Source organism: Planococcus citri, chromosome 5 (genome assembly GCF_950023065.1).
Source record: "Planococcus citri chromosome 5, ihPlaCitr1.1, whole genome shotgun sequence".
Lineage (NCBI taxonomy): Eukaryota > Metazoa > Arthropoda > Insecta > Hemiptera > Pseudococcidae > Planococcus > Planococcus citri.
The window spans coordinates 40,370,239-40,382,932 of record NC_088681.1 but is presented as its reverse complement, the minus strand read 5'-3'; the positions used below and the strand labels follow the sequence as shown (position 1 = coordinate 40,382,932).

The window sequence follows — 12,694 nt, the reverse complement described above, 5'->3', positions numbered from 1 at the left end:
TGTCCAAAAGTCTTGCTTGTAGCCGAAAATAGCCAAAATGCCAACCTTTTAGCAATTTACACGTCTCACTTTTGTACAAAATCTTAGCTTAATCTAAATAAGGCGATGAAAAAAAAAATAAGGAAAAAATAATCCTACATAAGTAGATAATAATATAGAAATATTTGCAAAATTGAAGAAAAGAGGAAAGGATCATTTTCAAAATTTCAAAATCTATTTTGAAAGTTAAAAAAGTTTAAAAAAATAAAAACTTTGCTATGTACAAGAAACACACCAAATTTCGTATCATTTGATCTAGGACTTTTGTGTGTCTTCAAGTGTGAACATTCAATTTTAATCACTTCTACGGGTATGCTTAGATGATTGAAATGATCGACTCTGAAATCATTATTTACTATTATAAATTTGGAGGGGGGGGGGGGGGTGAAAATGTTGAAAACTCAATCTGAAACTGATTCGGGGTATCTCGCTTACTTAGCCCGTAACCTTTGGCTTGACCAGAGATTCCTATCGAAACATAATGAAGGAAATCTCGAATACTAAATATCAAAGGCCTACGTACAAGTAGATATTCATTTCTCGTAGGTCATGGTATATTGAGAAAGCTTATCAAGCGATCAAATTACACTGTAGATTATCACTCTAGTAATATCGACAGTAACGCAAGATGAATATGAAAAATCCATTTATGAGAATCTATTTGTACGTCAGCAGAACTGATACATCGCTACTGTATGTCTGTGCCTATATAGGTAGAGGTACATAACCGCAAGCACCCAGCAGCCGATAGGAATTCCGCTCTAAAAACCATCGACGACTTTCTACAATAATTTTCAAATTTATTGGAAAATAATTCGCGCCACCGGGAGTCTGTACGGATGGCTTAGAACTCACTCACAATCAGAAGATCGGTATAAGATCTCGTCGACGAGAATGTTATAAGTGATTTCACATCGACCAATCATCATCGTCGTTGGTTGCGAGCTGTTAGGTACTCGTCAGTCGTCTATTTATAATAAATTTCCAGCTCGCTGTCGCGCATAGTTGTGTAAAAAGTATCTCTTCTTCTTAAACACTAAGTCTACTATAAAGTACAAATAATGAATTCTTGTGATTAGACGATGATAAGCGCAAAACGAGCTCGAAGTATAGATAACCGCGTTCAAATCCTCGTTTGTTTTCATGTACACAAACACGTACCAAGATGAGCATCCATCTCTCTTTGCAGTGTCTTATTGTTGTATCTATCGATTCTTCTGCGCACATCTTAACTATATAGTAGAAACGACGACGACGACGATGATGATGATAATAATAATAATAAAAATAATAAACACCGAGACCGCGCTGCGCCGAGTCTCCTCGCGAGCCATATTCTCTTTCAATCGTCTACCAGCGGGTTAAAAGTAAAAGCAGGTAGCCATCATTCAATCAACACCGTATCATCGTCGCCAATTCCATCCAATCCGAATACCGATATATCGAACCAAATCAGCTATTACTATTCTACTCTGTTCGAATTACTGTTGAGCTCTTTATTGTCTAGGTACTCGAAACCACGAGCCATTAAAAATATCTAGTCTATTGGTTTTATACCCTCTTTCTGCTCGATGGCGTCAGTATCCAGCACCTTGATCAAAGCCCCAAGAGCATTCGAGAGAATTTTCGACATTGTCGGTATAGATCGATCGAAGCCAAAGCAATTAACTCGTACCGATGACCATTTAATAGCGAATTATTCTTCGTCGCAGAAACTACTATGCCAAGCATGAGTATACCTATCGGAGAACTACGCGAGTAGAATTCAAAAGGGATGTGGAAAAAATTCACGTATTGGTCGAGTCATTCGAATGCATCGGAGTCAGCGAATGAAAAACCATAATATCTACGTGATCAGTATTAAAACACCATTCGTACTCCCTTCGTAAGTTTATGGTTTAATTTTTGCAACCGTTGTTAAGATTCTTCCTGCTTGCCTTGCTTAAAAAAACTTTACATTTTTAAATAACCATTTCGACCTTCGTTCGTCGAATAACATAGGATTTTTCTTCTCTTCTGCTGCATTTATCGTAGAATCCACGCGAAGCTCGTGTTTTTTCCACATCGCATATCTATCGTAGTAAAAGCACACATCTGCTGGTCTAGCTGAGGATATGGTGGAGTGGTTTGATGACTTTTGTACACACGTCGTGTGGCTGTCGTGTATAAAACTTATGCTAATTTTACGATTAATACAATTTTTTATTTGTTTTCCCATCGTCTTATATATGATAGTTGTACGTAGGTATTTGTCTCATCTACGCAAGAGATAGATACGTGTAGATAGGTATGTACCTGCACCTATGGATGACTGTACCTAGTCGAGTTGTTTTTCATCGATTTAAAACGTAATTAATTCGAGTCCATTTGCAAATTACTTAGTCGGATTGATTTTTCTAATATTTTTTTTCTTCCATCGTATTCGATCTCGATACTTATCGAGAGCCTCGAGTTTCCTGATTCGAATTATCATTCTGGTTTTATTCAAGGATATATAAGTCTATAAGTATACAAATGGCGGAATTCAGGTTCAAGTTTCATTCAATATGTAGGTTTATATTTTTTTTCTTCATTTTCTGACGACGATGGCGTAAATCGACTCGCGTACGTAGTATAGCTATGTCGTAGTGTGGACTTGTGCGATGCATTCTCTTTGATTAGATGACGTGAAAGAAAAAAGAGTAAGCGTGGAAGAGTAGCCAGTAAAATGACGCAGCACCTAAGAGACGGTACAATCAAAGAACACGGCTAGGTCGCTGACAATAAAACAAATAATACGATATCGAGTGCGGAATCGAGAAAATTATTTACCTACAGAAGAGATTTACTCTTCAGAACATTTACCTATACTCGTGAGAATTTAACAGAACAATTGTAGGTATCTCTACGTAGCTACGAAAATTACCTTACACCCGTTTCAAAAGTGTGAGGAATGTTTTTAAAGATCGATTTTTAATCGAACAATCTGCCCGATGTCTGTTCTAATTCTCATTCCGACGACTGATTGTTCATTTCGTGCTCCTATTGATATCGAACCTAATCGTTGGACACGAGAAAATCGAATAAATAAAACCCACGACGACGACGCAACGTACTTGTATATTTCGTTGAAATAACACGCCATTCGAAAAAAATTGTTCAATAATGACTTTCTGACGTTTTTTCAGACTTTTGCCAAGTATTATGCAAAGTATTTCAAACTTTCAACATTGAAAAAAATAACAAATTTTTGAAATTTCTACTTCCATTTGCAGTGGTCTTTTAAATATCAAATCTGATTTCTAACAACTTGAAAAAAATTATTATTAGAATGCTTAAATTATGCCAAACTTTCAAAAAAAAAAAAAAAAAAAAAAAAGGCTTTCTAATAATTTGTCAGGCTATTGAAAACTTGAAAAAATCTTTCTACTCGTAGAATTGCAATCAATGGCATTTTTATATTCAAGTTTCAAGCAAAAAACAAATTCGTGATTTAAAACACTCCTTGAAGAGAAGACATTTCCTTCATTTTTATACCTGGACGATTTTTTGTCATTAAAAAAAAAATTTACATATAGGTAGGTAATATTTGTGTACCTATTTCTAAAATGTTTTTTATTTCTTAAAAATGTTTCAGACTCATTTTTACAGCATTCTATTCAATTGTAGTCTTATTTTTTTAATTATTTTTTTTTAAAAATAAAAATTACTTACATACTGGTTTTTTTTACAAAATTTTTACCAATTTTGATAGATCTCAAGGCACTATTTCGGAAATTTCAAAAATCGTAACCTTTTTAAAATCCAATTTTGAACTCAAAGGTGTGCAGAAATAATTTGAAAAATTTTTTTTTGAAGTACTAATGTTTGAATTTCTCGCAAAAGTTTCATTCATTTTCATCAGTTTCATGATACTTTCTCCAAAATTTCAAGAACCATGACGTTTTATGACCAAATTTTGGGCTCAAAGGTATTCGAAAATGACCAAAAAACATTTTCGTCGAAATATTTGCATTTCTCACAAAATTTTGACCCATTTTGATAGATCGCATAACACAGACTTCTTTCAAAAATTTTAAAAATCAATGGCTTTTTCATCTAATTTTAAGGTCAAGGATCTTCAAAAATGGTCAAAAAACATCTTTATTGAAATATTGGTATTTTTCACAACATTTTGACCCATAATTGACACTATTTCAAAAATCTCAGAAATCGTGACATTTATGACCCAACTTTTTTGAGCCCAAAATACTTCAAAAACGCTCAAAAGTAATTTTTGTCAAAATAGGCTATTTAAATTCCTGGTGAAATATTAACTCATTTTGACTATCTAGCCTTATGGCACTCTTACAAAAATCTCAAAAATCAATTTAACAAATTTCTTCTTACATTTTGAAATTTCAGTCAGTGAAAAAACGAACGTCTTTATTTCTTCTTAATGAATGAATCAGAATTTTTATTCTTGAAAAACTCCAGAAATTCCATAAAAAGAAAAAAAAGATTCTATAGAAAAGAGTGTAAAATTAAAAAAAAACTTGGATAGTAAAGGAATAATGGACATGAGACATGAAAGATAGAAAACGGAAAAGCTTTCGCCAAAAAAAGAAGGATTGATGAAAGGGAAGGAAAGAGCGAGGAAGGGAGGGAGGGGATAAAGAAAAAGGGGAGTTCTCAAGAACTGATTAATGATTATTAATTTCAATGCAGAGTGCTAACCTAATAAAATGTATCATAAAAATTGAAAGTACCTAAATAAATTTCAAAACAATTGTTTCTAAAAAAAATTAGGTTGGTAGATCAAATTATTCAGAACATTCAAAATTTTTGAAGTTTTCGAAATCGTATCGAGATCAAAGCCCACGCTAATTAAACCCCTTTCCCCTCCCCCAAAAAATCAAATACCTAAATCCAATTGGACTTATTAAAAACTTTATAGATATTTAGATAGTTTTTCTTCTTATCTACATTTTGTGGCTGTCTGATTTTTTTTGGGGGGAGGGGGGTAAAATAATTGATTATGCAGCTGAAAATCCTAAATTATGTTTTCTAATAATATTTACCCCCCCTTCCGCCTGAAATTTGCAGAAATCCCTTAAAAATTTTAAAATTACTCATATGAAAATGAGCCTCAAAACCCTAGAAAAATTATCAGAGAAAAATATTTATCACTCTTTGACTATATTTTCAACGAAATTGAACCTGCAGAATTCCATTTCGGTTTCGAAAAATATTCTGAAGTCGTTTTCTAAGCATACCGTAGAATCCAACCAAAGTAGTTGATTTTACTGGAAGGGTAAACGTTGAAAATAATTATAATAATAAAAAAGTATCGATACATCGTCACGCCAGTGCCTATTTTGTGGTCATACCTTAATGATAGACACTTTTTGAATTTCAAGTCGGTTAAAAAAACGCTTAGTCAGTGTAAGGTTTGAAAACACGAGAAGAGGGGAGAAGGTGGATAAAAATAGAATGAAAAAAGCGTCGAAAAAATAGGTCAGCGAACGAAAAAGAAGATACACGACCATGCTCTAAAATTTCTGGTATTCCAAGGTCACGATATCCTGGGCTCAGGAGGGCGCCATCGATGAGTTAATTTTCTGGGTTAATCTATTCCGTCGGATCGAGACGTCAGGGAGGGGGTGGGGTGTGGTAGACTGGTAGCATAGTAGGTATACGATACATAGTACTCGTATACAACAATGTGTTCGTAATATTTGTACACGATGACTTTGGTTGTAGGGCTGTACATGTAACTATGTAAGAATAAGAGTCGTTTGAACAGGATCAAAATCAAAGGCAAATGAGGCAATGGACGACCTTGTATTACATCCAGGATGGAAAATTTTGCCAACGAGGATGAGAAATGTAATAAGTATGGACATTGAACACTGCTCCGCTATAATGCAGCGGTATTTTGGTTTTATAATTGTCTGTATACCTATATTTAGCGGACGTGGCGCGTGTTAATGGATAATTTCAGGCTGCGAAGAATAGGAATAGCCGCAGCTATATTAGAGAAGATTTCACGTAATTAGTGAAAGCTATAACGACGAGTTTGGCATAACCCGAACCCCCTACCATATGTGAGTAGAATTGAACTCGTCACGCGAATGGGGAAGGCCACTGGGCAGAAGAGTACCATAGCAAAAAAGCTCTCAAAATTTACGTCTTGTAGCGATACTCGTCGTAATTGTAGCAATGATACAGATATTCAGTTGAGAAAAAAATAGCGGTTAACCTTAGGAAATGAGTAGTTTTGTACGAATCTACTCGTGCGTTTTCGTTATCACTTTTGAACTTGCGGGTTAAATTAAAGGTTAATGTGGGCGGGTATGGCGCAGTGAACGGTACACGTTTATCACGTGAATCGAAAAAATTCGATCGCGAGTAGCGCGATTACTCGATTAGACTACCGAGTCGAGTCCATCGTATCGTATGAGTAATCAACGAAATGCGTGTATTTATAATGCGGATTATCCCCGCTAAAGTACTGGTCTGTGTCCACTGGCACTTTATGTAGTTATTAACTTACATAAACACGAGTTTAGTTTTGGCAGTGAGCAAGGTTAATGTTGCGATTTCGTCTTCGTCGCGCGATCATATAAAAATTTCCATGAAAATATAAGCACCACGTGACTGACGTGACTAGACATAGAGTTACCTACCTATACTACGTGTAGCGTGCACCTCTCTCGTATGTTACGTTGCTCGTTGCGTGGAATGTTGGACATTGACCAAAATGACCATTTTTCGTGGAATTAAGAGATTTATTAAGGGAGAGTACGGAATAGGTAGGCCTACGGTTTTTTTCAGCATGCTTATGTATTTTTCATTTCGCGTAGGTCGATGGGAAATTCTTTTGTTGTGTAGATTTGACTATAAATAGATTTCGAAGTGAAGGTGGCAGTTGGACACAGGACAAACGCACCTGTGGGTTTTTTTTAGCGTTTGTATGAATTTGTCGATTGTGAAGTTTTTTGTGACTCATCATTTTTAGATGGAGTTATTCTTAAAAATAGATATAAGCGACTTAAATGACAAGAACTTTTGGATCGAACGAAGAAAAATCGAAAAGGCATCTTAATTATACCGTTAGGCAAAATTTTGAATGTTAGGTATTTTTTGGTTTTTGGTGAGTTTTTGAAATTTCTGGCTTGGCTCGAGTTCTAAATGAAGAAGTCAAAATTTGATCAGATAAGGTAGAAAATTGAAATTCGGCTCATGCCATATTTTTAATGCCCTCCGACCAATTGACAGTCGTTTCATGTCGTTCTGGAACCTACAGTATATTTTTGAATTTTTCATTTTTCAGAAATCCATTCTCAAAGTTCAAATTTTTAATTTATTTTTACAAAAATTTGGTATAGACACAAATATGGGTTTCAACTTACAGAGAAGAATTTCTGAGATTTGTGCCTACATCATAATCAAAGAGATCATTCAAACTTCATTTTTTATGCCCCTTTAATGAAATTTTTGTGAATTAAAAAATTCCAAAATCTGCCAAAAGCTTAAAAATAGCTCGAAATAATGCTAATCGAGTCGAGAGAAGGAAAATGAAACCTACAGAGAGCCTAATATCAGATTTTTACTCAAATTTGATGAAATTCTGATACATGTTGATGAGGAACGGACCAAATTTGAATTTTCAAAATCCACCAAACATCAAAAAATGAATTCAGGGCTTGAAATTTTGTCTGGTGAGTAAGTTTTTTGGATGAGATTTTCTCTACTTGAGATATCTGTCTTTCGAGGATTATTATTTTATCATTTTTCCAGTTTAAGAAATAGATTCGAATGAGAGCAACATCCCTTTCCTCTCTCCTTAAAAGTGCAATTATCTCTATTCGAATGCAATTTTCTTAATTTTTAGAAAAGGATCGCCATTGTGAAAATTACTCTACCAGAAATCCAATTTTTTGCACTTGACTACATGATTTTGCCAGCTAGGGAAAAGCTAGTCCCCTCCCCCTTCCGTTTGAGTTCCCTACTCGTTTAGCGATGAGGACAATACATGCAAAGGACATTTTTCTCAGCAATGAGTGCAAAATTTTCGAGCTTTTTAAGAGAAATGTTGCCAATATCCTGTACAACGTCATTACTTTTTAGGTGAAGTTTGGCATTTCTAAAACCAAAAAAGGGAAATTTTTGTGTAAAAAACATGTAGAAATTTTCAATTTTCTCTCTTCTGCATACCTGATATTTTTTCATTTTCGAAACTTTTTGGTCCAAAATTTAAATGACTTCAGTACTTGGTAAGTTTTCCAAGATCCCATTTCTGGGGTTGTTCTTATAATCTAAAAATCAAATTTTGTAAAAATTTTGAGTCCCCTTCTCCTCCGTCTGCCCTACTTTGCTCTCTGCAACTGCTCTAAAAATGATTTTTGGCTTAATGCTGTTCTATTGCAGTGGTCTTCAGTCGAGCTTTTTTCAAACTCGAAAATGCATCAGGAAAAAAACAATGAATTTTGATGAGAAATGTACATACTTAACGCTAAATGAAAATTTAACATGAAATTAATTGATTTTTCAGTCAGTCTCGTGGAGTTTCTCGAGATTATTTCAATCGAAATGATTTTTCATTGATTCTTCCAAATTGAGGGAACATCAAATACTTTTCCCCCCTTCGATATTCATTCAGTAATGTGAATCGAGCCAGTCCACAAATCTTGTAAATTGTTCAGAAAGAAATTTTTTGATTCGGAAAAAGGCAGTTTTCGTGGCGAAAATTTTAATTAATTCATTTGTGGAGTATCGTTAAAAGATTTTATAATGTAACAATTTTTTTTAACACTTTGAGAAAAAAATTTACCTATATTTGGTTTGATTTTAGGAGATCAGATGAGGGTGAAGAGGACACTAAAATTTCCAAGTTTTTTTGAGTCTTCACTTATAACTGGAAATATTGTTTCGATCAATTTGGCGATGTACAAATTTCACAATTTTTTATTTTAAATGTTAGAGGGTTGATTCAAATTATGTAGGTATTTATTATTTAGAAGAAATATTTTTAAATTTGTGTTGAGTTTTCGTTCACCTCTTAAATATTTTACTCGTTAAATCAAATCATTGAATCTGATTACTTGTTGAATGATCCTACGTTCTTAATCGTCAATAGACCAAACCAGATTGAATTAAGTATTTAAATTAGGAAAATTTCACATATTACGTGAGGCGATCTGAGGTAGCATAAGTTGTTTACAATTCCCATACTAATTAACCTGTTCAGTCGTTCATTGATGTGCATAATTTGTGCCCTTTTCATCTAGTTGTTTTTGTTTTTTTTTGGTAAATTCTGAATCAAATTCTATTCATCTTGTACACTATGAATTAAATTGAAAAAATTCCATCTATCAAGGAACACTTCAAAAGAAACACACTATTGGCATCAACTCTGTGTACTAAAGATCACCAAAGACATTCCAGTCTAAAATTTTACTACTCCTTATTTCCATATCTGGTATGAGTAAATTGAAATGAAAAAAATATTTATCTCGGTAATTTACATAATTGGATAGAACTTGGTCCAATTTTTCTTATACCCATATTTTAATCCACTGCCCGAGGGAGTCAACTCCCACGAAGTGCCGAATATACCAGCCAAAATAGGTACATACATCACTTACGTTGTCAAATATCCATTAGGCCACGGATTTACTACGGTGCTAAGTTCCTCAATAATGGTCACATAAGTTTGTACATTCTTAACACGTATCGACATAACGGAAAACTCGTAGGTATAGAGGTAACATTAAACGGCAACTTTATTGGCATAAAATGAAACCGAAAATGTTTCGTAAAGTTGAATTGAACATCAGATAAAATACTCACATAAAACTTACACGAGTAATATTTTATCTACGAATTAAATTAATCCTTAGTGATAAATAGAAATAAGAACGATGAGATTATCGAATTCGACGAATTATAATTCGTTGACCACATGTACCTATGTATATGTACCTATACATGTGGTCAAAATAATGTGTAATCGAGTTTGGTTGTTATTAAAATGCTCAAGCGAGTGCCTAAGTACGTAAGTCTAAGTAGTTGATTATGTTCTTAGTCGGAAGTACTCGCTACTTGTACCTAAAAAATTGTGTTTATATTTTTGTGTCCAGGTACGAGGTTATATACTTTTGAAAAATGAATGAAATTTTTTCAAGAATTTTGGGATTTTTACTTCAGACTGTATTTTTAGTGCTATTGGTCGAAAGAATTACGTAAAAAAAATGTTTGGGGGTAAAGATTTTTGTGGACTTCGATTTTAATGCAATTTCTCCCTATTTTCCCAATTAAATGATTGATAGAATCAGTCTGCAATATTATTCCTGTTTTTTTTTTTTTAAATTATATTTGAAAAGTAACGAACCCTCCCCCCTACTTCTCCCAATGACGAATACATCAATAAATCTGCTGCATAAGCTGAATAGGAACATGAGGTAAAAAATGATCTATTAGCAAATAGAGCTCTTTTGATCAGAAAAAAAGGAGAGGAGGCGAGAAGAGGGATTGTCTTAAACTAAACTTGACAAAATTCATCTTGAAGTAGAGAAGGTTGGGTTGGAGGTTGGTAATTTTCAGGAGTAATGTTCCTTTATGCAAAGGATTCTTCACATCCATAGTTTTTTCTAAACCGCAGTTTTCAAAGTGCATTTGCAGGGAAAATAGGGGTGCTCAAAGTTTGAAAAAGAAAATAGGTATGTAAATTGTAATGTTTGAGTGGGTTCAGCTTGAAAGTTGCACTTTTGAAACGTTTACCATTTGTGAGTTTATAGAAGAGATTTTTGGAGATATGGTGAAAATCAGTATTGCCACCTTTTTGAGCTCAAAAATTTAGGTGAAAAAGTTGAAAAATGATATTTCTCCATGTCGTCCATGCTCAAAAATTCTGAAAAAATTATCTCAAGTACAACTGAGGTGACTGTTTTCGTGTTCTTGATTTTAAAAATTCCAAAGATTACCAGAAAATACAATTTTTTTGAAAGGTCAAAATTCGTGGAATGACCCTACTGTTCATTCTTTTTTTGTTTTGTTTTTTGTTTTGTTTAGGTAACGCATCAAATATGATTTTGGGATCCCATGTTCTAAATGAAAAGATAAAAGTGGAACAATTATTAATATTATATTCACCCACCCGGGGAAGGGGGAGGGGGAGGCAAAACTTTGTCTTATGATATTACATTTCTTGACTTATTTCTTACCAAAAAAAAAAAAAAAAAAAACAGAGAGAACTAAAATTCAGTCAATTTGAAGTCCATTTTTAGCCAGAAAAATATCTTGTCACAAATTTCACTGTAATGAACAATAATTGAGCATCTCTTCTCTGATTTTCCAACATTTTTGGTCGCCTGTTTCACTATGGCCTCGTTTTGAAATTTCCATCAAATTTTAGTATGTAGATGGTTTTCAATAAATCAAAATGAAAGAGGATCAACAGAAAAATTAATCAAGTAGGATTTTCAGATTTTTTTTTCGTAAGCAAAAACCTACAGCAACTCTATTTAATTATGACCATGAACAATTTGTCCATCAAATTTGTGTGAGATACAAAATTCACTACTGAAGGCACGTGGATGGTAAGAGGAGAGGAGAGGGGAGGGGAGTGGTGATGGCAAAACCAAAAAGTTTTAGTTTCAGTTTTCATTTTTTAGTTTCAATTTTACTCATTTCAGCACCAGTTTTAGTTTCAGTTTCAGTTTTTCTCCAGTTTCAGCCTTGGTTCCTCTAATTTGTCTATCAAATTCGTAATATTTTGGATGGGAATTGGAAAAAATAAAATATATTAGTTTCAGTTTTTGTTTTTTAGTTTCAGTTTCAGTAAAAAGAAAGTCAAAATTTTCATCACAAACAATCGATGGGTAGAAATTGAACTTTTCAACTTGGACTCAAAATGTATCAATTACAAATCCTTCTATAAAAGAAAGCAAATCATCTTTTTCTGAAGAAATGAAAATTTCATATTCTTCAATTTCGTTTTCTCTTCTTCTTCTTTTTTGTGTAACCTTTGATTTTTTCCAAAAAATTGAACGAAATTCAGATCACTAGATATATCTAAATCCACCTTTTTACCCTTTTTTAAAACCACTTTCCAACAGATGAATTGATCTGAACCCTTTTCTTTGGAGTCCCTTCAAGAACATTTTTTGATCATTTTCTCATTAGGAACTTAAAAATATCCTTCAAAGGATATCTTGGGGTTGGAATAACTTTCGTTATCCTTTGAATATGAACTTTCATAGAAATTGCTGCAGGGAACTTGCATGTGTTGGGTATTGTTTTTAGATTGGTCTCAAGTTCAGTGGAAAAGCTCGTCAATAAAAGACATTTTAATCACTTAACATAGCACTAGTGGAATTTCTGAATGATTGTAAGTAGATTTTTGGCTTTTCTCTGAGTTTTAGTCGAAGAAATTTCGAGTCTTTGGAACTCCATTGACATGGGATAACTACATTATTAGATTTTGGATCTTTACCTCATGTTCTTAGAGAAGGTACTTAATTCGTGTCGAAGTTCATCTATGCTATGTCGAATGCAATTTTGAAAGATCCTTTCAGATCTTCTTTGGTAATGATATAAATGTGCTTAAATTACGAGTACTTCGAACTATTAGGTACCTACTTATTTCTATGCAATGAAGTTTGGAATTTAGCTCCAAAAGTAATAAAAACTT

At 33.6% G+C, this 12,694-nt stretch overlaps 1 protein-coding gene and 1 long non-coding RNA gene across 4 annotated transcripts in view; one reads left to right on the top strand and one right to left on the bottom strand.

The window, feature by feature from the left end:
• Window positions 1–12,694, top strand: part of LOC135849262 (uncharacterized) — an 86,451-nt gene that overhangs the window by 58,425 nt on the left and 15,332 nt on the right. The window lies entirely within an intron of this gene.
• Window positions 1–12,694, bottom strand: part of snu (snustorr) — a 128,051-nt gene that overhangs the window by 106,000 nt on the left and 9,357 nt on the right. Inside the window, exon 1 of one of the 3 annotated variants that reach the window (XM_065369597.1) lies at window positions 9,648–9,798. The exons of the other annotated variants lie outside the window; for them this stretch is intronic. Coding sequence (XP_065225669.1) covers window positions 9,648–9,742 — 95 coding nt within the window. The 5' untranslated portion in view covers window positions 9,743–9,798. Of the gene's footprint in view, window positions 1–9,647; window positions 9,799–12,694 lie in introns of those variants that run through there. 3 annotated transcript variants of the gene reach the window in all.